Consider the following 26,569-nt stretch of genomic DNA (forward strand, 5'->3'; position numbering starts at 1 on the left):
CACAGTGGCTATACAAATTTACATTCCCCCAGCAGTGTTCAAGGATTCCCATTCTTGCCACTATTTGTTATTTGTATTCTTTTTGATAATAGCCATTCTGACAGGTGTGAGGTGACACCTCATTGTGCTCGTGATTTGTATTTCTCAGACAATTGACAATGTTGAACATCTTTTCATATGCCTGTTGGCCATCTGTATGTCTTTGTTGGAAAATTATCCATTTGGTTCTTCTGCTTGTTTTTCAATCAGGTTGTTTGTGTTATTTGATATTGAGTTGTATGAGCTGTTTATATATTTTGGATATTAACCTCTTATCAGTCATATCATTTGCAAATATCTTCTCCCATTTAGTAGACTGTCTTTTCATCTTGTTGATGGTTTCCTTTGCTGTGGAAAAGTTCTTCAATTTAATTAGGTCCCATTTACGTATTTTTGCTTTTGTTTCCCTTGCCTTAAGAGGTAGATCCAAAAAATATTGCTACTATTTATGTCAAAGAGTGTTCTGCCTATGTTTTCTTCTACTAGTTTTATGGTTTCCGGTCTCACATTTAGTTCTTTAATCCATTTGAGTTGATTTTGATATGGTGTAAGAAAATGTCCTAATTTCATTCTTTTACATGTAGCTGTCTAGTTTTCCCAGCACCACTTATTAAAGAGACTGTCTTTTCTACATTGTATATTCTTGCCTCCTTTGTCATAGAGTAATTGACCATAAGTACATGTGCTTATTTCTGGGTTCTCTATTCTGTTCCATTAATCTATATGTCTGGTTTCTGTCCCAGTACCATACCATTTTGATAATTGTAGCTTTGGGGGGTGGGGCGCAGGGCTGGTGCTGGCTTGCTGGTGGGTGAAGCCAGGTCCTGGGGCTCTTGCCAGCCCACTGGCAGGCAGAGCCAGGTCCTAGGGTCTGGCTGCAAGGCCCATGGGTCCCAGAGCTGGTGTTGGGCCACTGGTAAATGTGGCTGCTTCCTGATATAGCTGGCTGTGGGGTCTGGGGTGTCCCAAAGTGTGTGTTGGCCTGCTAGGGCCCAGCTGGTCCCAGAGCTGGCTGGTCTGCAGGTGAGTAGGCTGGGTCCACAGGCTGTGAGGCTGATGTTTTCCTGGGGCTGGTGTCCGCCCACTGGTGAGTGAGAGTGGTCCCAAGGCCAGACCAAGCTTGCTTGTGGGCAGGACTGAGGATTCTTGGGCTTGTGCCTTCCCACTGTTGGTAGAGCTGGGTCCAAGAGCTCTGGCTGAGTCCCAGTACTGGGGCCAGAAGACTGGTGGATGGAGTTGGGTCCTGAGTCTGGCAAGGTAGAGGGAGGATTCCAAAATGGTGCTTGCCAGCACCAGTGTCCATGTGGTAGAACGAGCTCCCCATAATGGCTACAGCCAGTGTCTGTGTCCCCAGGGTGAGCTCCAGTTGCCTCCTGACTCTCTGGGAGGCTCTCCAGGATTGGTAGGTGGGTCTGACCCAGTCTCCTTTCAAATTACTGCTTCTGTGCTGGGTCTCAAGGCATCTGAGATTTTGTGTGCACCATTTAAGAGTGGAGTCTGTTTCCCACAGCCCTCTGGCTCTCCCAAAAGTAAGCTCCATTGGCCTTCAACGCCAAATGTTCTGGGAGCTCATCTTCCTGGCACAGGAGTCCCAGGCTGGGGAGCCCGAAGTGGGGCTCAGACTCCTTGCTCCTTAGGGAGAACCTCTGCAATTGTAATTATTCTTTTGTTTGTGGGTCACCCACCTGGGGTTATGGGTCTTGACTATACTGTGACTCCACCCTTCCTACCTGTCTGGTAGTGGTTTCTTCTTTGTATCTTTAGTTGTAGAAGATCTTTTCTGGTAGGTTCTGGTCTTTTTCATTGGTAGGTGTTCTGTAATTTTGGTGTGTCCATGAAAGGAGGTGAGCTCAGGATTTTTCAACACCACCATCTTGGCCAATCTCCCTAGAACTCCACTTGATTTTCCACTCTAAAATTAGCATAAGCACTTTAAGGAAAACAAAAAACTATATACAAAAGAGTTAACTACATTCCCACCATTCTTAACATGGTCAGTATTCAGTATATTTCCTTGCATTTTTTTTTCTTTGAATACACTTGATTTCACATAGTTAATAATCATTTTGTATTTCAAACTTTATTCTTATTTTTTCACATAATATATCATAGCATCCTTCGTGTTATTACTTGAGCTCTATAACCAATGACATGCCAACTCTTGAGAGCTGACTGTGAGCACTTCTTAATTCTGTGTTCTTAAAATCATTCACGATGGAAATATTTAAACCATGGAAAGCAGCAAACATTACATATAAGAGCTTTTTCCCCCAGGGAACCAGTAAAGATTTACCAGCATATCACAGTTTATAACCATCATTTTTAATGGTCATTGAATAGCCCTTTGAGTAAATACATGATAGTGAACAGTTATATGATACTTATTACATGCCAGGTACGCAGTACCTTACTCATTTAGCCATTTAATCCTAACAACAGAACCTATCAGGTAGGTGCTATTATCATCCACACTTTGCAGACGAAGACACTCAGGCAGAAAGTAGTAGTAAATTGCCCACTGTCCCACTGGTAATAAGTGAGAGCAAGCCTGAGAGCTGGGATTTGAACTCAGGAGTCTTACTGCAGCATCTTAGCCTTTACCATAGCCTGCTGCTTTGTACTTCTGCTCCAGCCAACAACTGGGCAGCCATCCTCTGAGGCCAGCACCTCTGCTCCATGAATCATTCAGCAAGTGGACAGAACTGCAGGGCAGCATCCTTCGTCTTCTTGCTGCAGCCTGAGTGCATGCCTGGGGGGCCCTGCCCCCACCAGCAGTTTCAATTACCTCTCAGTGCCCCGCTCTGTGTTCCAACAAAGCAGATGCACCAGCCTGCACTGCCAGCTGCTAAATGGGCACCATCTTCCTTGGGTTGCTTTCAGAACTGATCTGGGTTTGGGGGGGATGCTAGCACACCCCAAATTTCAAGGGCCATTACGACCTCAGAGGCCAGGTGAGTTTCTGTATTTTTGCAGGGGGAAGGACCCCATGGGTGACTTCTTTCTCCTGCCAGGCAGTCAGGAGCACTGGGCAGGATTCTATTTCTGGTATAGCTGCTGAGTTTCCGAGTGATACTGGGGCAAGTCATTTGACCTCGGCAATGATCCTTGTACAGAATAGTGGCATCATGAGACCCAAGTGTTCTCAGAGCACTCGGAAGCTGTTGCAGGCAAGATGCTGTGTGTGCAATTTAGCTGCCTGCAGGCTCTTTCAGGGCCCAGCGTTCACCTTCATGGGGGCTAAGAGCCCCAGGGCTCCCATTCCATGCTCTCATGTTAGTGCGATAAGTGAGAGGTACGGCAATGGGTGGTCACTGAAGCTTGCCAGCCGAGCTTTGGAGAAGGGGCTCAGGAGAAGCCAAGAATAGACTATTTCATCAAGAAGCGGGGGAGAAGAAATATTGTCTCAGAAGGTACTGGGGTTTGATTATCATATGAATAAAATCATCACTGAAACAGAAAATGTTTATGTCCCCTACATGCAAAGCCTTGAAATACTATAGGGAGTCAATCAATATTTATTGAATAATGTCATTGTCACTCTAAGAACAAGGGAGGAGGTCTTGTAAGCATCTAGGTTCTGTCCAGTTCAGGATTTTCCCTGATATTTCAAATCCATTACGTACCAAATAGGGATCCAGCCAAGATTAGAACATAGTCAACAGCAAAGCTCTTTTTTTCTGACAGTGCTTCCAAGAAAGGAGTTCAGTACATGTAAACAGATGGGAGAGAGAAGTAAGAAGGGAAAGAAAGACGACGTGCAGAGGATTTGAAAGAATCATTTCTGTTTAGGATTCTCTTGCCTCTCCATACTCAGATTCTCTTGAGTGCCTTTGATCCAAAAAAAAAGAAAAAGAAAAAGAAAAAGAAAGAAAGAACTGGATGCTTCTATGATGCCAGGTTACTCTGCAGAATTAGAAGTGCAGTGGAGGACTGAGACACAGACAGAAGTTGAAAAGAAACAGAGCATTTGGGGAGTGAGAGGCAGCTGTCCTAGCCTCCCCTGTGGCAACGATCAACCAATAGAAAGAAGACGTGGGTGGAAAAGAGCCATGCAAACAAAGTCCATGTTGCATGACTTGGTCTGAAGATGTTCAAAATCATGTATGATGTCTCCAGCCAGATGCAGTCTCCATTCTTTTGTATCCCCTAAAGCCTTATGACAAGCATGGGCACTTGCTGAGGTTTTCCCTTGTTATGATCTCATGTGAACAGGAAAATTTACAAAGACAGCACGTCTGTATTTGCCATTTCTTTTTCAAAAAATGACTTAAAATGCAGACCAAACTTGAGTTCCCTAAAGTGCGGTAATGAATTTCATAATTGTGTGTGTGAACTCTGCCATCTTTTACCTCTCACATGAGCCCTGACACCCGGTCCTCTCAGTGTGGTCACCAAACAATGCTCTCAGACAGCGTGACGGCTGACACACGGCTAACTTTCACTAGAGGACTCCGAGCCGTGTCCTGGGTCATCACTTAGGAGTAATCGGCAGGGCTGATGTTTGACTACAGCTAATGGCCTGAGGTCTCCGGGAGTCAATGACTCATGCTCACCCTGCCCTCTGCCCTCTAGCAAGCCTGTTTCTGTGTCTGATGGCAGTATTTCTCCAACTCCTCTAGACAGCGCATCATACTATTGCCCTGGGCATTTTAATAGCACAGTGGGTTACGTTCCAAACCGCTGGCAGCCTTCTCCCTCCACAGCATCGTAGTTCTTGATGTGATTTCATTGAGTTGAGAACCACTAACTCCAGGCTTGGCCCATGGGGGTGGTCCATCCAATCCCTCAAGCCTAAGGGGGTTTTTAGTCAGGGCTGCAAGGCATAGGCAAACCAGGCAGAAGCATAATCTTCCAACTGCTACTGAAGCAGGCAGTGAAGCATCAGGATCGCTCTGAAGGAGTGCGGTGCTTTTATGAGTGGGACAGTGATAAGCCTTTCAGATATGAATGGTGTATCCAGCAGGTCAACAGGTCCATCCACCTCCATTAGTCGGGCAGGATAAGCTTGGCATCAGAGTACAAGTTTCTCATTGAGTGCGATGATTTTCTCCTTTCTTATTTCGCTTTGGATTGGACAGTATTATCACCCGGACGTGGAATCCTTTCTCCACTCACTCTTTGTTCTGCTCTCTGAGTACTCAGTCGGTACGATTTCAGTCTGCTGCTGTGGCATTCATACATTTTTTTTTTTTTTACCTCAACTCGGCGTATAAAGTGTATTAGTCGTAGTAACTCAGCGCACGCGCATGCGCACGCACTCAAACGTACTTGAAGCAAAAGCTTCAAAACTGCATAGGGATGCTTATAATTTTATTCTATTTTTCTTCCTCTTCCTCCTTTTTCATTTTAATACTGGTCAAGACTACTATATTAATTTTGTAACTTATAAGCGGATCACCACTCTAGTCTTGAAAAGCACTAATCACGTGCACACTTGGACTGTCTACTTGCATGCATTCTGGGACATTTTCATTGTCTTCTAGGTTTTACTATTTCTCGTGCAAATGTTCACATTTGTCAATTATTTGAAAATAATTGAGCTTGTCAATATTTATGCATACCTTTAAAAATTTCTCAACAGACCCTTAAAACATCTCAATGTTTTATTTCATCTCTGCTACTTCATTTCTTTTCTCTGCCCCAAAGCCATTACTATATAGGAAACAGTCTGAAAAGATAGACACCAAAATATTAAGAGTCTCTCTGGATGGTGAGATTATAAGCAATTTTTAAAATTTCTAATACCTATATATTATTTGTATAAAAATAGTGCAAGTTTTTTCAGTGATCATTGCTATATTTAATTAAAAGTTTAGCTACTAGAGCTTTTTTTTTTTTTTTTTTTTTTTTTGGGGGGGGGTACACCAGGTTCAATCAACTGTTTTTATACACATATTCCCATATTCCCTCCCTTCCTTGACGCCCCCCCCTTAGAGCTTTTGAAAATGCTGATAAATTCTTCTTATGATCTTATTAATTTTTTACTTTCTGAAGTCATTAAAAAAAAAGAGATTGTAAATAGAGCCCAATCGACAGCCTTTGAAAGATATCAGTGTTTCGTAGTGTTTGTTTCTTTTGCCATCATTTTCTTCTATTCTCATATCTATCTTTCAATTCTCTTAAAATATTTATGTATATGTATTTTTTATCAGTTTGCTAGTGTCAGTCCTCAAGAATCAGTTCTTCAGCTGGCTGACAAATCATAGGAAACTATTGCTCCGAAGTCTTATGTTAGGTAACAAATCATTCTCTCTTCTCTGAGGAATCATAATTCAGCAGAGTTGTCAAACCTCAAAAGTGACAAATTGTGTTTGTGTTTAATCTTTGTCAGACCAGACTAACTTGCTGATGATTAGTTGGACATTAGCAGTAATATTTTTTTAATTGGATACTATCTATGGATTCTGTGTTTACTTAACTGTAACTTATTTCAGATTGTAGATAACGGCTGTTGTATGTGTATTTCTTTATGGTTTGAGGAAGTTACCCTCACTCAGGGCCTCTGTTGCAATAAAGCCATGAACTGCAATCTCTGGAGTGTTATTGGATCAAGCTAAATTGCCAGCCTGCAAATATACCCGCTTTATGTCATCTCAGACCCAGCCTGGGAGACCTCTTAGGGGAGCAAGGAATAGGTAGCACAGGGTGGTCACCTTTCAGAGCGGGTACTTCGCATCTTCCTTCATTCACTCCCTCTTCCTGTTGAGTTCACTCCTGCTACCTTTCAACCCTTTGAAGCTCCCTGCCGAGAGGCAACCAATCAAAATCATCTTATGCCCCATCTTTGCCAAACTCAGAATTTACCAATTGAAATATTAAACCAAATAATAAACTAAATTTGTTTTGTTTTTTTTTAACTACGTTTAGTAAAGAAAGCAGAATGTAAATGAATGTCTCCCCGGGTAGAATTTTTAAACTGAATTCTCCACTTTCTTATTAGAACCTCTCCCGTTTGGCACTATTCCTTTTTGTGGCTAAGCACTCAGCAACGTCTTGCTGTTTCCTAGGTCTCTTCTCTATGAATTTTTCTCTCCTCTAGTTCTCAAGCTTTCAGAGCTACTTCCCTCTTTCATGTATGATTATCTGTCCCATTTCTATTCTCTCAGTATTCAGCTTATCTGGAAAAGAGCTTGCGATCTGAGTTGACTACACTTATGAGCTGTTAGTGTGACGTGGCAAGGATAAAAGATTCCATAGGGGAATACCACGCTTGGTCTTATATGCCTGTCCTCCCATGTACAAATTATTAACTAACAGGGAAGAGCTAGGTCAGACTCCATGTTGGATCTGTTTCTTTGACTTTAACCTTTGCTTTTGCTTCTTTTGTTATTATGATCATACATGATGGCCTGCCTCAGGGAACCCTGACCCTCTGCCTGAATGTTAAACTAAAGTGCCTCTGTCCGGCTCACAGGCAGACAATCTGCGCTGCCCAGCTGGGAATGGCTGCAGAAAAGAAGAAACTAACGCATCCTCTCCCTGAGGCCAGTCATTCCAGGAGATGTTTTGCAAGACTGATAGCCTTTTTTACTTTACTTCCCTGCCGCCTGTCCCTCTCTATTCTGCCTTTTTACTTTACTTCCCCACGCCTTTCCCTCTCTGATTCTATGAAACACACTGGCCATCCAGACCCTGATAAGATGGTTTTTTGGAGATACTAGTCTGCCATCTTCTGGGTCTGCCGGCTTTCCTTGCCTCAACACCTTATCTCCGATTCATTGGCCTGTCATGCGGCAAGCAGAGCGAACTTGGACTTGGTAACATTAATGCTGTATGGTCCTCCTCACGATGTGGCCATTGTGGAAACATCCATTAAGGAAAGATGCAGCCTTTAATCAATGAGCGGGAGCCTTCCCCCTGGTGTGAATGGAAGAGACAGCCCAAAGCATGGCCCAGAAGTGACCTGACACCTGGCACCATGGGCACACAGAATTTATTGGGACCAAGCACCTTCTGGACCCCAGAAGTATTGGCCAGTTGAAGCCCTCCTGGAGGGATCTTTGGTTTAACCAGCTAGAACTGGTTTGCTGTTTTAGATCTCCACAGAGAATGCAAGGAGCGGGCAGAAATCAATTGAATTTGTTTTGTGGTGACAGTGTTACCATGTCCAAGCTCACTCAGCTCGCCGCACAACAGGCCAATGAATCAGAGATGAGGTGTTGAGGCAAGGAATACGACTTTATTCGGGAAGCCAGCAGACGGAGAAGATGGCAGACTAGTGTCTCCAAAAAACCATCCTATCAGGGTTTGGATGTTAGTTTGTTTTATACAACCAGAGAGAGAGAGGCTGTGAGGAAGTAAAGTGAAAGGGCCATCAGGCTTGCAAAACATCTCCAGGAATGACCAGCCTCAGTGAGGGGATGTGTTAATTTCTTCTCTTCTGCAGCCTCTCACAGATAATGGGCAGGCCATTATGTGTGAATATAATAACAAAAGCAACAAAAAGCAAACATTAAAGTAGAAGAAACAGATCCAACATGGAGTCCAGTCTGGCTCTTCCCTGTTACAAAAGTTTCCACTGGGGACTGACTGCTTTGGGTTCCCACCAGCTTCAACAGGATTAACTAAATCATTATTCTGCTGGCTGGCACTGAGACAGTGGATGTCTTGAATCAGCAAGGCAGTCTCAAAAGTGTTCAGCTGAAAACAGAGCTAAGACACTCCTTATCCTGCTCTCTAATGGTGACCCGACCCAGGGTCATTAACTTCCACACTTGTGGGCTGGGTCAGCTTCCGTGGAACTTGCGTTAGCTGCACAATTTCCTTTGGAGCCTGATTGGCTTTTTCATGTCGGTTCCTGTAGCATTGAAAGAGGTCTTTTTTTTTTTTGAAAGAGGTCTTTGGTAATACCTGAATCAGGAAACGGCGTGGTGATAAGGCATGCCTTGTTTTCCAGGAGCACAAGCAGTAAGTGGCCATGTGACATCAGTGACATTGTTGCTGGTTTGTAACTATCATACCTCAGAGTAAGTAAGAGGATATGCAGGGGCTCTGGTGGTGGTCTCCACCAATATGGTCTTGTTCTATAAAGATTTCTTGCCTTGTCACCATGAGAAAAGATTGTGTAAACTCATTTTTCCAAAAGACTTTTGAAAAAAGGGAATAATGAGAGGGTACACCCAACATACTATATACCATGGTGTCTCTTGTTTTGTGAGAAAAATTTAAATGGCAGGGTCACTAGTTGACATGGAGTTTCTGACCAGGATGTTTACTGGCCAGTTGCCGAAATGATTAGGTGGAGTGTATTCTATTGTCTTCGTGTCCTATTGCTACTGTAACAAATTACCACAAACTTAGTGCCTTAAAGCAACACAAATTTATTATTGAAACTGAGTCCGCCTAAAACTGGGCTTCCCTGCCTGAGTTTGTGATTAACCTCTCTATCCAAAACTTTATTCTCTTTCTTGTCCTGCTCTCTGTCCCCCTCAGGACTAAGGAGTATCAAAGAAAATGGGTGATTGAAACTGAGCAGGACTCTTGGAGACCTTGCTGGGTACAAAAGCCCCTCCATGTCCCCTGTTTATTGTTGGTAGAAAAAAAAAGGCTTTCGTCTCCTATACCTTTCCTGAGTTCCAAAGAGCAGACTCAAACAGCTAATGATTAGGGAAGTGAGGAAATGCAGACACAAGGAGAAGCAGTCAAGAGACAATAGCTCAGCAATAAAACAAGAGTCCTTGTTCCTCCTCAAGGGATATACATGACAACCTGGTACGTATCTTCTTCCCGTTGTTCTGCAGAGACTAAGATCCCCACCCAGATGGAGGATGGTGACTATATGCTGACCACAAGCACTACATCCCAGACTGGTTGGAACCAGAAAGTTGATGATTAAAATTCCCAAAGCATCACTCTATGACCACACCACCAACCAACCAGAAGAAAGTCCGCTAGCTGCAACCTTCATCCCAAATGTGGCGTCTAGAAACCCTTCCCTGAAAGCCATCAGGAAGTTTGGATCTCTTGAGCACGAGCTGCCTGTTCTTGCTTGACCCCTGCAATAGCTGCTATGCTGTCCTTCACCACAAGCTGGTGGCAGTAAATTGTCTTTGCTGTGTGGTGGGTGAGCAGACCCAAGTTCACTTTGGTAACATTATCTTACCGTTCTGGAGGTCAGAAGTCTGAAATGGGCATTATGGGGCTACAGTCAAGGTGTTGGCAGGGTTTTGTTGCTTCTGGGGGCTCTAGGGAAGTACCTGTTTCCTTGCCTTCTCTAGCTTCTACAGGCTTCCTGCATTCCTTGGCTCATGGCCTCCAGCTAGCAATCCCATCACTCCAGCTTCTTATGTTGTCCTATCTCCTCTGACTCTTCTGCCTTCTTTTCCTTGAAAGGACCCTCGTGATTACATTAGAACCATGAGATAATGCATGATAATCTCCCACATTACACGATCCTTAAACACATCAGCAAGTTCTCTTTGCCATGTAAGGTAACACATTTGCAGGTTCCAGGGAAAAGGACGTGGACATCTTTGGGGAAGCATTATTCTGCCTACCACAGCTATTAGGGAATGGCTGTTTTTCTCTCTCCATATTAGAATTGTTTCAAATTCCCTTTTTGCCATGGGAGGACAAAGTAGCAGTGTAGAAATGGTCCCTCAGAGACACAGAAGCCCATTTTCCATTATCAAATGCAATTTCAGGAAATGGCCGTTTTAAAGGACCATAAAGATAATGGCACCCCTGGTTGAACAGATGGCCTCTCAGCACAACTCTGAGACAGCTACAATAACAGGTCCAGGGCTGGGAAGGTGGGGGCAGGGCGTGTTGGGAGGGCAGGGTAGGAGGGGGGTGTTAGGTAAAATAGCCGCTGAGTAGCGTGCTCAGCTTTAATGTCTCCCGAGTTTCTAGGTTATTTGGAAAACCCCACTAGGGAGAAGTCAGCCAGCCTTGAAAAACAAGAACATCATCTTCCTTAACTGCCCTCCTGACCCTGAAAAGCTGAGATGGAGCAGGGGCTCAGAGAAATGTGGCAAAACTGAAGGAGCCTGGGCTTGGGTGTCAGACAGCATGGGGTTCCAGTCTCAGCTCTGTGCCACTTGGAGTATATTGCTTCATCTTTCTGTAAAATGAAAATATTTGCCTCTTAGGGTTGATGTAAAGACTAGACATGATATATGAAGCTTACAGTATACCGGTTCGCTTGTGGCTAGTGCTCAAAATAGTGCCATTATTGCTATTATTGCTATTATTATTATTATCATTAGAACAGGAAATAGAAATTGGAGTCAAGTCATCCAGGCAAATTTCTCACACTGTTACAACCACTACACATTTGACAGAAACAGAGGAGAGAATTTGAGGGCAAGAATGATAAAGAAAAATGACTCTCTCTTGCCCACTCCCTGTGCCCAGACACCCTTCTAAAACAAGTCTTGTGAGTACCTTCTCAAGCTCTAAGAAAAAAAAAACTGAGCATGGTAATACCCTCCGTCTTTTTTCTTTTTCTTTCTTTCTTTTTTTTATTTATTTATTTTGGTTGCACCAGGTCTTAGTTGTGGCACACAGGAGCTTCGTTGTGGCATGCAGGATCTTTAGTTGCAGCATGCAGGCTCTTAGTTGCAGCATGCACGTGGGATCTCGTTCCCCAACCAGGGATTGAAACTGGGCCCCCTGCATTGGGAGTGCAGAGTCCTAACCACTGGACCACCAGGGATGTCCCAACACCGTCAGGCTTGAAGATGTTAAAATTAAGCCAACACAGAAGCAATTTTGTTCTTCAGATTCCTGGCTGAATGACTCTAACTGTATTCTCTTCCCGCAAATTTTGAGGTTTGAAGAGACTGCATCTTCCCTTCCAGTGCTCAAAACTAGCTGATATAAGAGTCATACAAAGAGAACTCAAAATATCACTGGCAATGCTGACGGGAGATCATGACTTTAGATCTACAGCCATGTGGGTTCACTGTCAATTCACCCCAATGAGATGAACTTACTTACCCCAATCCTGGCCTAGCTGGACAAGTCAAGGACTCCTCAAAGTGCTGGCCCTTGACTCTGGTCTGGCCAAAACCAGATCAGAATGCCTGCATCCTGGAGACGTGCTTGCTCCAAAATAAAACAACCCTGGAGATGGTAATGGCCCATGCTTAGTTCCTTCCACCAAACTCACCAATCAGAAATCCCAGCTCCTCCACTGGGCAAGAATAGGGGAGAGGTAATGAAACAGGCCAGAAGACTTACTCTAGCAGGAATTCCTTTCTCTGCATCAAAACCCGAGGCCTGGATCACTTGCTCTGGGGGAAGCCGGCTGCCAGTCATAAGACTCTCAAGCAGCCCTGTGGGTGAGGAACTGAGGCCTCCCACCAACAACCAGCACTGACTTGCCAGGCTTACATGTGAGTCCCTTTGGAAGTGGCTCCTAGCTCCAGTCAAGCCTTCAAATGCTGGAACCTGCTGTGAATGACAGATTTTGTCAGTGAGGCAGATCAGATCCCCATTTGATTAGGTATCAGTGAAACAGATACCTAAACAACTGAACATGGAGGAAGAAGATACAGTTGATGTGCTGGGCAGCAAAAATGAGATGTCTACTGGAAAGAATACCTGCTACCTGACCCCAGAAGTCGGTTCTACAGACAAGGATGCGTTCTCAGTTAGAAAGCTGTAATTTGGTCTCCTCACTTCCTGACAACTAGAGTGTCCCTTTCTCTAATCTTTCATTGTCTCTTTTCCCATTCCTTTATGTGTCTGTGTACAGGCATATTTCATTTGTTTGAGAGGTTTTCATTTTTTTTTTTTTTTTTTTTTAAGTAAATGGCCAATGATGTGTTTTGACCAGCATCAAATGGACATGGAGTGAGGGAAAGCTGTTTTTGTTGAATCTTTTCTCCATAATGGTATACTAGTTCAACTTTTATCTTTAAATTCTTTATATTTTTGATACAACGTTCCGCCGCCGCCGCTGCCGCGACTCGGACTGCGCGCCAGCACCTCCCGGCCGACAACTCCGCCGCTATGGAAGACATGAACGAGTACAGCAACATAGAGGAATTTGCAGAGGGATCGAAGATCAACGCGAGCAAGAATCAGCAGGATGACGGTAAAATGTTTATTGGAGGCTTGAGCTGGGATACAAGCAAGAAAGATCTGACTGAATATCTGTCTCGATTTGGGGAAGTTGTAGACTGCACAATTAAAACAGATCCAGTCACTGGACGATCAAGAGGATTTGGATTTGTGCTTTTCAAAGATGCTGCTAGTGTTGATAAGGTTTTGGAACTGAAAGAACACAAACTGGATGGCAAATTGATAGACCCTAAAAGGGCCAAAGCTTTAAAAGGGAAGGAGCCCCCAAAAAAGGTTTTTGTGGGTGGATTGAGCCCAGATACTTCCGAAGAACAAATTAAAGAATATTTTGGAGCCTTTGGAGAGATTGAAAATATCGAACTTCCTATGGATACAAAAACAAATGAAAGAAGAGGATTTTGTTTTATAACATATACAGACGAAGAGCCAGTAAAGAAATTGTTAGAAAGCAGATATCATCAAATTGGTTCTGGGAAGTGTGAAATCAAAGTTGCACAACCCAAAGAGGTATATAGGCAGCAACAGCAACAACAAAAAGGAGGAAGAGGTGCTGCAGCTGGTGGACGAGGTGGTACTAGGGGTCGTGGCCGAGGTCAGGGCCAGAACTGGAACCAAGGATTTAATAACTATTATGATCAAGGATATGGAAATTACAATAGTGCCTATGGTGGTGATCAAAACTATAGTGGCTATGGCGGCTATGATTATACTGGGTATAACTATGGGAACTATGGATATGGACAGGGATATGCAGACTACAGTGGCCAACAGAGCACTTATGGCAAGGCATCTCGAGGGGGTGGCAATCACCAAAATAATTACCAGCCATACTAAAAGGGGACATTGGAGAAAACAGGAAGAGATTGCTAAAGTAACCCATCTTGCAGGACGACATTGAAGATTGGTCTTCTGTTGATCTAAGATGATTATTTTGTAAAAGACTTTCTAGTGTACAAGACACAACTGTGTCCAACTGTATATAGCTGCCAGTTAGTTTCCTTTGTTTTTACTTTGTCTTTTGCTATATGTGTTATGACTCGATGTGGATTTGTGTTTATACAAATTTTATTTGTATGATTTCATGTTAAACCTCAAATGCTTCCTTATGTGATTGTTAAAAAAAAAAAAAAAAATTCTTTATATTTTTAACAAAGAAATTGAGGGATTTAAGATAAGCTCTGACTCCTGGAGGACCACAATGCCTCAAATCCCAAAGATGAAAATTCAAAGAGTAGAAATAATAATAAATTATGTTGGTTTCTTGTGATGTGAGTTTATGCGTGTCAGTTTCGTGGGCAATGAACCCATCATCTTCAACCAACAAGCAAGAGAGTAACATAATGTTGAATGTCTAGACCTGGAAACAAAGAAAAAATAAGCAAACAACAACAAACTCAACATCAAGAAGACATTACAAGGACTTCTCTGGTGGCACAGTGGTTAAGAATCTTCCTGTCAATGCAGGGGACACAGGTTTGAGCCCTGCTCCAGGAAGATCCCACATGCTGCGGAGCAGCTAAGCCCATGTGCCACACCTACTGAGCCTGCACTGTAGAGCCTACCAGTCCCAACTACTGAGCCCACGTACTACAACTACTAGAACCGGTGCTCCACAACAAGAGAAGCCATTGCAATGAGAAGCCCGCGCTCAAGAGTAACCCCCGTTCGCTGCAATGAGAGAAAGCCCAAGCAGAGCAACGAAGACCCAATGCAGCCAATACATAAATAAATAAATAAATATGTTTTAAAAACAGAAGAAGAAGACATCACAACTCTGGAGTTCTCCTAACAGTATAACCGAAGGGAAATGCTCAAAGGGAAAAAGGATGTACAGAAAAGAAAGACAACAAACACAACAATAGAAAAAGATGGATGAGGAAATAGCTACTGCTTGACTCCATGCCACGTGCCGGACAAAGGCTCCTGGCATCACTTTTGGAAAACCACCTGATTCTGAGAACCGGCCACCATCGTTGTTCAGCAGGCATGCGATCCGTAAGCTCGGGGGGGAGGAGGGTGTACTAAACCTTTGATAACTACAGACGGAGTTCATACATCACCAGCAATGCTACCAAGCCAGAAAAGGAAAAATGTGACTTGACTAGATACCATTCACCACTGAAGCCATTGGTTTAAAATGCACTTTTTCATCTTCCACACTTTCATTCCAAGAAAAAAAAAAGACAATTGATATGTAACCAATAATAACAATCAACCTTGGATGTTGTAAGTCTACTTATTTGGAATGCAGAAAAGTTTTGTTTCCTTAAATAGAAGCACGCTCTAGCAGCGCCTACACTCTATTTTATCTAATTCCTCACAAATTTGTATGCAGAGTAAAGCAACTCAGTTATTAAGGTCCAGAAAGATAGTGCTACATCCTGATTATGAAGACTTCAAGCCTCACAGTCAGGCACGACAAGCCTGACTCATTTCCAAGAGTTAAAGTTTCCCACGTTCAAGTCTGTGTCAGTGGGTGAGAATGCAGTGTCTGTCTTCCTTAAAAAGTCGTGTCACAGGAAAAAAAAAAAAAAGTCTTTTCAATATAAACTGGAGGATTTTCTCTGTTTCCTCTGCATCAGATCAGAACTGGTGCATATAAATGACTTGATGGTTTCCTCCCTTTGCAAAAGAGAAAAACAAAACCCCTGCTGCTTTTCCTAGTTTGGGGCTGCCTGGTCAGCTCTGATCGCAGGTGAGGCTTCATGAAACCCACTTGCAGCTCTGTTTGAGCCCAGCAGGTCTTCCAGAATACCAGAACCCCTCTGTTAATCAGGAGCTTGTTTTCCAGGGCCTCACTGGGTTGTCACTTTGTTACCAGAGGAAGGAAGGCTGTTGGAGGAAGAGGGAAGCCTTCTAGGACAGGAACCTCCTTCCTCCTAGCCCCACCTGGGTGGTGTGCATGCACCCCCTTCCGGAAAGCTAACTCGTAGGCCCTCTTGACCTCCTGACCCTGCAAGCCAGAGCCCTCAGACAGTGCAGGTTTCTGGCCTGCGGGGAACTCTGCCTTTTGCCTGGGCCCCATGCCGCATCCTCAGATGGAGGAAGAGAAAGGGAACCATTTCCTCCCTCTTCCCCCTTTGTGTCTCTCTCTGTCTTTCTTTTTCTCCTCCTATCTTCCCCTCTACACACACACCCCCATACACGCGCGCACACACACACACACACACACAGTGATGTTATGATATCATAAGAAATTTATATTTGGTCTTAATTTCAGTTCCTGACGCAAAGCTTCTAAAACCCTTCTAAATTCCTGAGTGGCAGGGCTGAGTGGAGCGTCTTTCATTGTCCATAATAAGCTCATACCTGAGTTTATGCTAATGAGGTGACTCTTGGAGAATGGGGGCTGGTTGCCAGAGGAACCAACCAGAGAGATTAAAGGGTTGGAACTTTTAGCTCTACTCCCTGACCTCCAGGGAGCGGGGAGGGGCTGAGGGTTGAGATAATTACCAATGGCTAATGATTTCATCAAACACGCCTGCATGGTGGAACCTTCATAAAAACCCTGAATGACTGGATTCGGAGGGCATCTGGTGGATGGTAACTAGCCTCATGGTGATCCTTTTGAAATGTACATAAGTATTTGTTGACTGGAAAAAAATGCACAACATAAGTGCTTTGAGTTGAGTTTTATTCACTGTCTTACTGAGGAGTATAGCCCAGGAGACCGCCTCTCAAATAGCTCTGAAGAACTACTCCAAAGAGATAGTGGAGGAGCCAGTACATAGATGAACTTTTTTGGCTGAGAAATACATGTAATCAAGCATACATCTTGCTAAAAGATTACAACTAATCACAAAAAACAGATCACAAGTTAATAATTTTAGTGCTGGGACATTTGTAGAGACATGGATGGACCTAGAGACTGTCATACAGAATGAAGTGAGTCAGAAAGAGAAAAACAAATATCGTATATTAACACATGTATGTGGACTATAGAAAAATGGTACACATCAACCAGTTTGCAAGGCAGAAATAGAGACCCAGATGTAGAGAACAAACATATGGACACCAAGTGGGGAAAGCTGGGGGGGTTGAGGGGGAATGAATTGGGAGATTGGGATACCAAATAGTACACTCTAAATATATGCAGTTTATTGTATGTTAACTGTATCTCAATAAAAATTCTCAAAAAAAAAAAATAATTTTGGTGCTTTTCTATGGATGGGAAGATGCAACAATCTAGGGTCACTGAAACTCTTCCTTAGATACGCATCTTAACTATCTAAGGGCCCATATAGCCACACCACAGAATGCTTCACCCTGAATGCCTTTCAGGGTGTACTGTAGGTCTGTAATGGCAGCAGTTAACGACTTGATCCTTGTAGAACTGGAATGGTAGGCAACGTTTTTGGTTTATGTATTGAATCACTGTTGTGTAACAGGAACTAACAGTGTTGTATGTAAATCATACTTCAAAAACAAACAAACTGTGGTTAGCGGGCGTGGGGGGATTCAATGAAAGCAGTCAAAAGGTACAAACTTTGTTATAAGAGAAATAAGTACTAGGGATGTAATGTACAACATGAAAAATACAATTAACACTGCTCTATGTTACGTATGAAAGCTGTTGAGAGTAAGTCTTAAGAGTTCTCATCACAAGGCAAAATTTTTTTTCTATTTCTATCTATATGAGGTGATGGAGGTTCAGTAAACTTATGGTGGTACTCATTTCATGATGTGTGTAGGTCCAATCATGATGCTGTACACCTTAAAGTAATGCAGTGCTGTGTGTCAATTATATATCAATAAAACCAGAGGGGAGAAAAGAGAGATAGCATCTGGTGGGTAGGGAGGAATATTCTCTAAGCATTCAGATATCCTGCATTTCACAGAGTAATAATATTTATATATTTATATAGTTGGAGTTTTTTTTAGCATTTCCTTTCCCCTTCATTACTTGGTGTTCCATTTTTGTTTGTTTATTCAATGGGTTTTTTTTTTTAAGTTGAGAATTATGTTTTATTCAGCAGAAATTTTTAGGACTTCAAGCCCGGGAGGCAGCATCTCAAGTAACCCTGTAAGAACTGCTCCGAGGAGGCAAGGGGGAAGCTAGGATATATAGGAATTATGCAACAAAGGGCAAGTAATCTGAACATCCAAAAATTATTGTTAGTTAAAGAAAATTAGATGTCTCCAGTTATGGAATTTAGCGCTTTTCTATGTATGGAAAGATGCAAGAGCCTGGGCTCCCTGAAATCATTCCTTTGATACGGAGTTCCTTTTTTGATTATGTATGTCTACAGTTGAAAGTCAAATTCATATATTAATACCAACTTAAAACTCAGTATCTCAAAGTAGGATAGTCAAAAACAAAACAACTTTTCTCTACTTCCTTTCTCCAAACCATACATGACATCTACAAGATGAAAATTCTAAATTCCGCAAGGGTAGGGATCTTTGACTATTCTGTTTAGTGATATAGTCTGAGCACCTCCAATAGTGCTTAGCGCATTGTTGGCACGCAACACTCATGTATTCTGTCAGCAAAGGAATAAATTCAAGAGTTGTCAATCATTTACTTTCCGTTACTCCAGTTGTTGTTAATTTAACCTGGGGCTGTATGCGCACAGTATTTTCTTTTCACTATCTAAATCGTTTTCAAGAATTGCTTTTTGTGTGTGTATGTGTGTGTGTTCACTTACGTTCATAACACTACCTTTATCGTTATCACCATGGAAAGTAAATTCAGGTTAGACAAGAGAATTTCACAAGTACAGTAAAGCATTCTACAGCATAGCAAAGTTTGTACAATATCTGACCAAACCAGCTTGCTCAGAAATCACTTCCATTATAGGTACTTTATTTAGTTTAACATTTATGATTCTTATAGAGATAATAGACATTGCACACATTTAAAAAGTGTTTTTCATTTACCTTTGCATTAGCACTTAAAATACACATTTCTATTTCCAAATGACATTTAAAAATTATTCTAATACAACAGCAGCAAAATATAATTCTGCAGTTACAAAAGAGCTAAACAGGGATCTACAATTGATTTATTCTCATGTTTATAACTATGATTCTGAAATAAATACTACTTGTAAGCAGCTCTGTTATCAGCTTTTTAGGTTTGGTTTTAAAACATACACATATTGCCAGGAGGTTTATAGTGTTGCATTCCATGCACTGTTTTGAAAGGGTTCCTCAAGAGCCAACCAGCCCTTGAAACAGTACTCAGTCCACAAGTCAGTCAGAAAAAGTTAAATTAACTGAGGTAAATAGGATTCCTACATTATATCAAAAGCATATGATATTCCTCAGCAACTGGGAGCATTTCAGGATTGGCATTATGTCCTCTTTAGAATTAATTTCATCAGAAGAGTTTAAGAAGGTGGACATTGTACCACAAGTGTCTTTAAAAGTGACATGTTTCTCACCCATTTATGATAAAAACTCTGCAGAAGGCGGGCATAGAGGGAACCTACCTCAACATAATAAAGGCCATATACAACAAACCCACAGCAAACATCATTCTCAATGGTGAAAAACTGAAAGCATTCCCTCTAAGATCAAGAACAAGACAAGGATGTCCACTCTCACCACTACTATTCAACATAGTTTTGGAAGGCCTTGCCACAGCAATCAGAGAAGAAAAAGAAATTAAAGAATCCAAATTGGAAAAGAAGAAGTAAAACTGTCACTATTCACAGATGACATGATACTATACATAGAAAATCCTAAAGATGCCACCAGAAAACTACTTGAGCTAATCAATGAATTTGGTAAAGTTGCAGGATACAAAATTAACACACAGAAATCTCTTGCATTTCTATATACTAACAATGAAAGATCAGAAAGAGAAATTAAGGAAACAATCCCACAACAAAGCAGATATCTCAGTTAATGATTTTAGTACTTTTCTAAGCATGGAAGATGCAGGAATCCAGGAAGAAATCTAAAAAATTTCTCCTGAAATGTTTCTGTCTAAGGGCCTGTTTTACCTGTTTTCCCAGAGCACAGAGAGCACCTCATCCTAATCTTCACCCTGAATTCCTTTCAGGGTGTATGGTAGGTCAGCAACTGCAGTGGCTAGTGACTTGATTCTTGCAGAACTGGATGGTAGGCAACATTCTTTATTTCACAATTAGTAGATTTAAAAATCTCTGACATATTTAAGATTTCTTGGTTTTCAAATTATTTTGCTGGCATCATCTCATAAAGAATTTTGTAAAACAGTGTCCCTCTCACACATTTTAAAATTGACATATGAAAGTTTATATCATAAGTTTAAATAGCTACAAAAGATGTATTTTCCAACATATGGTATATATTGAGTTTTTAAAATAAATCTCTCTCTTCACAGTTTTTAAAGTAGCCAATGGAATCTGAATATCATAGTAATTTGATACCCACTAGTATCTATTTTAAAAATACATGAGCAAGGGCATGTCCCTGATGTTCTAGTGGTTAAGAATCCACCTTCCAATGCAGGGGACGCAGGTTCAATCCCTGGTTGGGGAACTAAGATCCCACATGCCCCAGGGAAACTAAGCCCACATGCCACAACTACTGAGCCCATGGGCTCCAGAGTCTGCATGCCACGACTAGAGAGAAGCCCACGCACTGCAGTGAAAGATCCCGCGTGCCGCAACGAGGATCCTGCATGCTGCAACTAAGACCTGATACAGCCAAATAAATAAATATTTTGTTTAAAAAACTGACACAAATATTTCAAACTGCCCTTTTGTTTTCTAGCCCGATAACACCCATGTCCCCCAGGTGAAGAACTATAGAACAATTCTCTCTTTTATAAAGACCAAGAAGGGCGATTTTGGAAAAAGAGGAGAGAAAGGAGACCCTGACTCTCTCATGGGCACATTCTCAGGCACATGCATCACAGGAAAGAGTTAATGGAAACATTTCCATCAAACTACCTGTGCCCAAGCAGCACTTGGCAGTCTTCTCACACTAGGTTTAGAAGCTGGTGGGCCCTAAGAGCATTTCTCAAGTGTATTAGTGCTATATTTGATGAAATCTATTGGTGGCATATTTAAAGAAGATCTTAATTTTTAGAGTCTCATACTTATTCCTATGGTTACCTTCTATTCATGGTCAGCAATCCCAGTTTTTGTTTCGTATCAAATGTTTCCATTTTAAATAGTAATTTTTCTTTTAAAAATAATGTATAGAAAAGATAAATCAATTAAAAATTTAACTAGTGGTTCCGATGGTACATGCATATGACAAAATTATTATGGTAGTATGATTTTTTTTTAGTATGAAATTTTGATGTCATAAGAAATATATATTTTGGTCTTTGTCCCTGGCTCCTAGCCGGAGCTCTGAAAGCCTTTGTAATTTCCTGTGTGATAAAGGTGCTAGGAATATCTTTTGTTCTAATATTTGGTCTTTGACTCTGGTCACTGATACAGAGCTCCTAAACCCCTTGGAATTTCCTGGGTGACAGGAGTGTCTTTTGTTCTAAAAAGGCAACTCTTGGTGGGTTCCTGGATAGCTTCAGGATGGGAACTGGTCACCAGTAAGACCAAGACATGATTAGAAGCTTGGGACTTTCAGCCCCACCCTCCATCCTTCCGGGAGGAGAGAGAGGCTAAAGACTGAGTTAATAATCAATCGTGTCCATGTGATGAAGCCTCCCTAAAAATCCCTAAACTATGGGGTTTGGAGAGCTTCCAGTTTGGTGAACACACCCAAGTGCGGGGAGGGCAGTACATCTCATCTCCATGGGGAAAGAAGTTTTTGTGTTCGAGACTCTTCAGGACCTCACCATATGTATCTCTTCTTCTGACTCTTCATCTGTATCCTTTATCATATCCTTTAACAAACTGGTAAATATGTGTTTCCCTGAGTTCTGTGAGCCATTCTAGCCAATGATCAAACCTGAGGAGTAGATTGTGGGAACCTTGATTTATAACCCATCCTTCAGAAGTAGAGGTGACAACTAGGACTTGCCATTGGTGTCTGAAGTGGGGGCAGTCTTGTGGGACTGAGCCCTTAACTGTGGGATCTGACAGTAACTCCAGGTAAATAGAATCAGAGCGGAAGAGAATTGTAGGACCTCCAGCTGATGTCAGAGAACTGGTTAGTTTGAGAAAAATAACCAACATATCTGGTGTCAGAAGTTTTGTGAGTGTGAGTAAAGGAAGAAATGAGTTTTTTTTTTAATCTATGGCCATATCACCCTGAACATGTCCATTCTCATCAGAAATGAGAATTTTTTCCTTTACAGATGGTACCCAAAATACCTAAGCTCAAGAAATATCAACCTATAAGATCCCATTCAGCCCAAACACTGTGATTCTATATTCTGGCTGTCAGAAGCCACACTTTGGTGTCCTGAAGAGTTACTCTGCCTTGCATCTAGGAGACGAGGAATGCTACTTCTTGGACAGTATGCTATTTATGTCATAAATAAAGGGATGGAGTGTCCCATTCAGCACTGATTGGCAAGAAGAACAGCTTACAGCAGCCTGGATGGCTATCATTTATCTGCACAATACCCCTCCCCTCTTCTAAGAATCGTACTGTCTTCCTTTGGGGTAACTGTTCTTCCCTCCACTTCCACTGTGGTTGTCCCAGTTTGGGGCTGTGTCTTGGTTCAGGCACCCCAAAAGGATATACTGAAGCAGGGCTTTGGGTGTTAGCAGTGTATTGGAGAGGGGATCTCAGATAACACTATGCAGGAGTAAGGAAGCAGCACAGGAAGAGAGAAGAGCCAAACAAGACTACATTGTCAGGGGCTTCCCTGGTGGCGAGGTGGTTAAGAATCTGCCTGCCAATGCAGGGGACACGGTGTTCGATCCCTGGTCTGGGAAGATCCCACATGCTGTGGAACAACTAAGCCCGTGTGCCAAAACTAATGAGCCTTAGCTCTAGAGCCTGTGAGCCACAACTACTGAGCTCGTGTGCCACAACTATTGAAGCCCACATGCCTAGAGCCTGTGCTCTGCAACAAGAGAAGCCACTGCAATGAGAAGCCTGTGCACCACAGCGAAGAGTAGTCCCTGCTCGCCACAACTAGAGGAAGCCTGCACACAGCCACGAAAGCCCAACACAGCCAATAAGTTAATTAATTAATTAAAAACAAAAAGAGTACATTGTCAAATGGGTGACCTCTGTGGATATACAGGGCTTAGTCCCACTGGGGATCCTCTGAGAAACTATAGAGCATGTTTCACAATTGTCCCACCAGGAGGTGAGGAGCTGGGATGTTTCTCTCCCAGGCCCAACTGTCATTTGTCTAAGGATGCTACATATACCTTCACTCTCTGCACCCATGACCTGGTGCAGAAACTTGTTATTTCTGGAGGCCTGGGGAAAATGAGCTTCGAGGACTCTTAGAACCAGAGCCTTGGATGCAGCTGGGACTCCCCCTAATCTCTCATCTCCGCTTCCCTCTTTGCATCAGCCTCATTCTGTCAAGTCAGCTTCTTCCGTATGACTGAAATATAACCGCCTGCAGCTCCCAGACCCTCATCTCTCATCTTTGCCCCCAGAGAGGGTATGCCTTACTTCTCTCAGTGCAAATTCAAAAAGATCTAAGGGAATGGCTAGGATTGACCCAGATCTTATTATGTGCTTAGCCTGGACCAATCATCCATTGGCAGAAAGTAGGGTGCTGTGATTATGATTGGCAGTTTGTAGCAGATGCTGTCAGTGCACATATCTCTTCCCTTCAAACTTGCCCTGGAGAGTCAATGGAAGATTGTTGCTGAACTCACCTACAGTTCCTTCCGTCTCTCAGATCACGGGTGCAGAGAGTGAATGTATATGCAGCATCCTTAGACAAATGACAGTTGGGCTTGGAAGATAAATATCCCAGCTCCTCACCTCCTGGTGGGACAATTCTGAAACATGCCCTACAGTTTCTCAGAGGATCCCCAGTGGGACTAAGCCCTGTATTTCCACAGAGGTAACCCATTTAACAATGTCCTCTTTTTGTAAAAATTAATTAATTAATTGGTTGTGTTGGGTCTTCATGGCTATGTCATGGCAAGTGGAGGGCTACTCTTTGTTGTGGTCAGCGGGCTTCTCATTGCAGTGGTTTTTCTTGTTGCAGAGAACGGGCTCTAGGCCCATGGGTTATTACGTGCTTAGCCTGGGCCAATCATCCATTGGCAAACTGGGTTTCCATAATTTGCAACCAGAAAAGTATTAACCACTTTTGAACCACCCCCTTTCCAAAAATATCTGTTTCTCCAATCTGCCACATTTCCTATGAGTCATCCAAAAGAGAGCCACTCACTTGAATTAAAACATTGCCCCTCCAGGAATCCACAGCAACGTATAAATACCCCCAAATACATTTAATGTCAAAAACCAAGAGGGAAATATCAGGCAACCTAACAATTTTGGAACAGCATAGCAAAGTTCAGTTGGATCATGTGTGAATTGACAGGTGGTTCTAAGGGCATCAGTTAAATCTCTAACGCAAGGCATTTTATCATACCCTTCTGTGTAAAACCTTCAAACTTCTAAAGAGACGGACACTGTTCAATTAAAAAACAAGCACTGAGGATGGAAAAAAGCTGGACAGTGTAAAACCACTGTAAAAATAGAAAGAAACAGCTCTATACAAATTGATAAGACAAGATCTCCAGGATATAGTGTGCTGGTTTTTGTGTAAGAAAGAGGAATAATAAGAATATGTATATATTTGCGTAAATAAACACTGAAAGGTCACACAAGAAACAAAAGTGCCTAATAAAAGTGGTTACGTAGGGGTTTCCCTGGTGGCGCAGTGGTTAAGAATCCACCTGCAAATGCAGGGGACATGGGTTTGAGCCCTGGTCTGGGAAGATCCCATGTGCCATGGAGCAACTAAGCCCCTGTGCCACAACTACTGAGCCTGCACTCTAGAGCCCATGCACCGCAACTACTGAAGCCCATGTGCCACAACTACTGGGCCCATGTGCTGCAACTACTGAAGCCTGCGTGCCTAGAGCCTGTGCTCTGCAACAAGAGAAGCCACCTCAGTGAGAAGCCTGCACACCACAACAAAGAGTAGCCCCCACTCACCGCAACTAGAGAAAGCCCTTGCACAGCAACAGACCCAGTGCAGCCAAAAATTAAAAAATTAAATTAAAAAAAAAAGTGGTTACATAGGGGGAGTTGTGGGCAAAGGACAAGAGAGGGAACAAGGCTCCCCAAGGTATAGACACCCTTATACATACTTTGATTTTATACGCATGTCCTACCTACTCAAACTGAGATTTATAAAGTTGACCCACTTTTCCAGAGAGCTGCAGTGAACAATCCAGAACTCCAAAGATGCACCATTGACAAGCTAACGGACATCGACCCAGAGAAGACAGCTGCATCTAACAAAGGCTCAGGAATAATCCACCTACATCAAAACCAAAGGGTTTAAAATCAAAGGACTTTTTAAACTGCATCTCACTTTCAAAGTGAAGGAGAAGAACAAATGATGGCAGGCACACAGGAACCTTAAACCTAAGCACAAACTTAGGAAAATGCTGTGAAGAAAGGAAAATATTTGCATTTTCTCCTCACTAGTGAAAGAGGAAAGAAATATAGAAAGAGGAAAATATAGGAGTAAATAAGGTAAAAATGTGAGAAGTCCACCCAATGCAGGGCTGAGTGTCTTTCTCATGAGGGCATTGATCTGGAAATCGTTTCTCACATTGATTCAGACATGTCTTGATGAATACAAAGCAAAAATCTGTGAATGGGGTAATGATACAATCTGAGTAATTCAATAAATTATTCAGACTTACTATTCAGTTCCAATTCCAGAAATCCATGGATGTTAAAGTTAAGTAATGTATATAAAAGCTTTCTTTTTTGAAAAAAAAAGGAGACTAGTATAAAAAGATTACTTTGTTAATTAAAAAATGATTATCTTTTTTTATATAAAGATTTTTTAAAATTGGAATGTTTCCTGGTTTGTATCTGAGACATAGTAATATGATTTCATTCTTATGATGTCTATGAGGAGAGTTCATCAAAATGAAGATTTTTTACTAATAAGAACTCTTGTTTTCATATTTGCAGCAAAAGTATGTCATAAGTAATGGTTCGTTGCTCTCATGTTACGATTATTAGGTGTTTTGATGTATTTAAATGAAAACAATGAGAGTTGAAATAGAGAAAAATGCAGGCCAGAGTAGGAGGAGATCAATGGGTAGTCAGTGAAAGGGCATAAGGAAGAGCATTAGGGGACAGGGTTGATGGAGTTTTCCAGTTCTGAGTTCTCCGGCCCAGTGCCGGGCGCTGTGGAAAGGTGAGTGAACAAGCCAGCCTGTGGGAACAGCGGCAGCGGGCGAGCACCTGATCCCTCCAAGCAGAGGACAGAATGTTCAACCCCAGCTCATTTTCTGGGCTCAGTGTTGTTTGTTTGTTTCCCAAGAAAAGATGGAAATCTGGACTTTAATGTGAACTCAACTATTTTCTATATCATGGCTAAAACCAAATATGTCTATAACCTGTAACAGACTAAGGCATCCAGTTTTGTGGGAGGTTTAAAAAGGATGCCCCCCCAAAAAATAAATAAATAAATAAATAATAAAAA

General features: G+C 42.3%; 1 protein-coding gene and 1 non-coding gene across 2 annotated transcripts; one reads left to right on the forward strand and one right to left on the reverse strand.

The window, feature by feature from the left end:
- Positions 1-11,622: 11,622 nt before the first annotated feature.
- On the reverse strand, positions 11,623-11,695 carry TRNAG-CCC (transfer RNA glycine (anticodon CCC)). The gene has a single exon. It is a non-coding gene; the product is annotated as a tRNA-Gly (tRNA).
- A 1,232-nt stretch (positions 11,696-12,927) lies between these two features.
- On the forward strand, positions 12,928-14,136 carry LOC130856541 (heterogeneous nuclear ribonucleoprotein D-like). The gene has a single exon (XM_057741008.1). The coding sequence runs from the start codon at positions 12,997-12,999 to the stop codon at positions 13,900-13,902; it is 906 nt and encodes a 301-aa protein (XP_057596991.1). The 5' UTR covers positions 12,928-12,996; the 3' UTR covers positions 13,903-14,136.
- Positions 14,137-26,569: the final 12,433 nt, after the last annotated feature.

The sequence above is a fragment of the Hippopotamus amphibius genome, chromosome 1 (assembly GCF_030028045.1).
Source record: "Hippopotamus amphibius kiboko isolate mHipAmp2 chromosome 1, mHipAmp2.hap2, whole genome shotgun sequence".
NCBI lineage: Eukaryota > Metazoa > Chordata > Mammalia > Artiodactyla > Hippopotamidae > Hippopotamus > Hippopotamus amphibius.

Excerpts from the sequence above, each read along its gene's own strand:
- LOC130856541 (XM_057741008.1), top strand. The coding sequence starts at position 12,997 with ATGGAAGACATGAACGAGTACAGCAACATAGAGGAATTTGCAGAGGGA.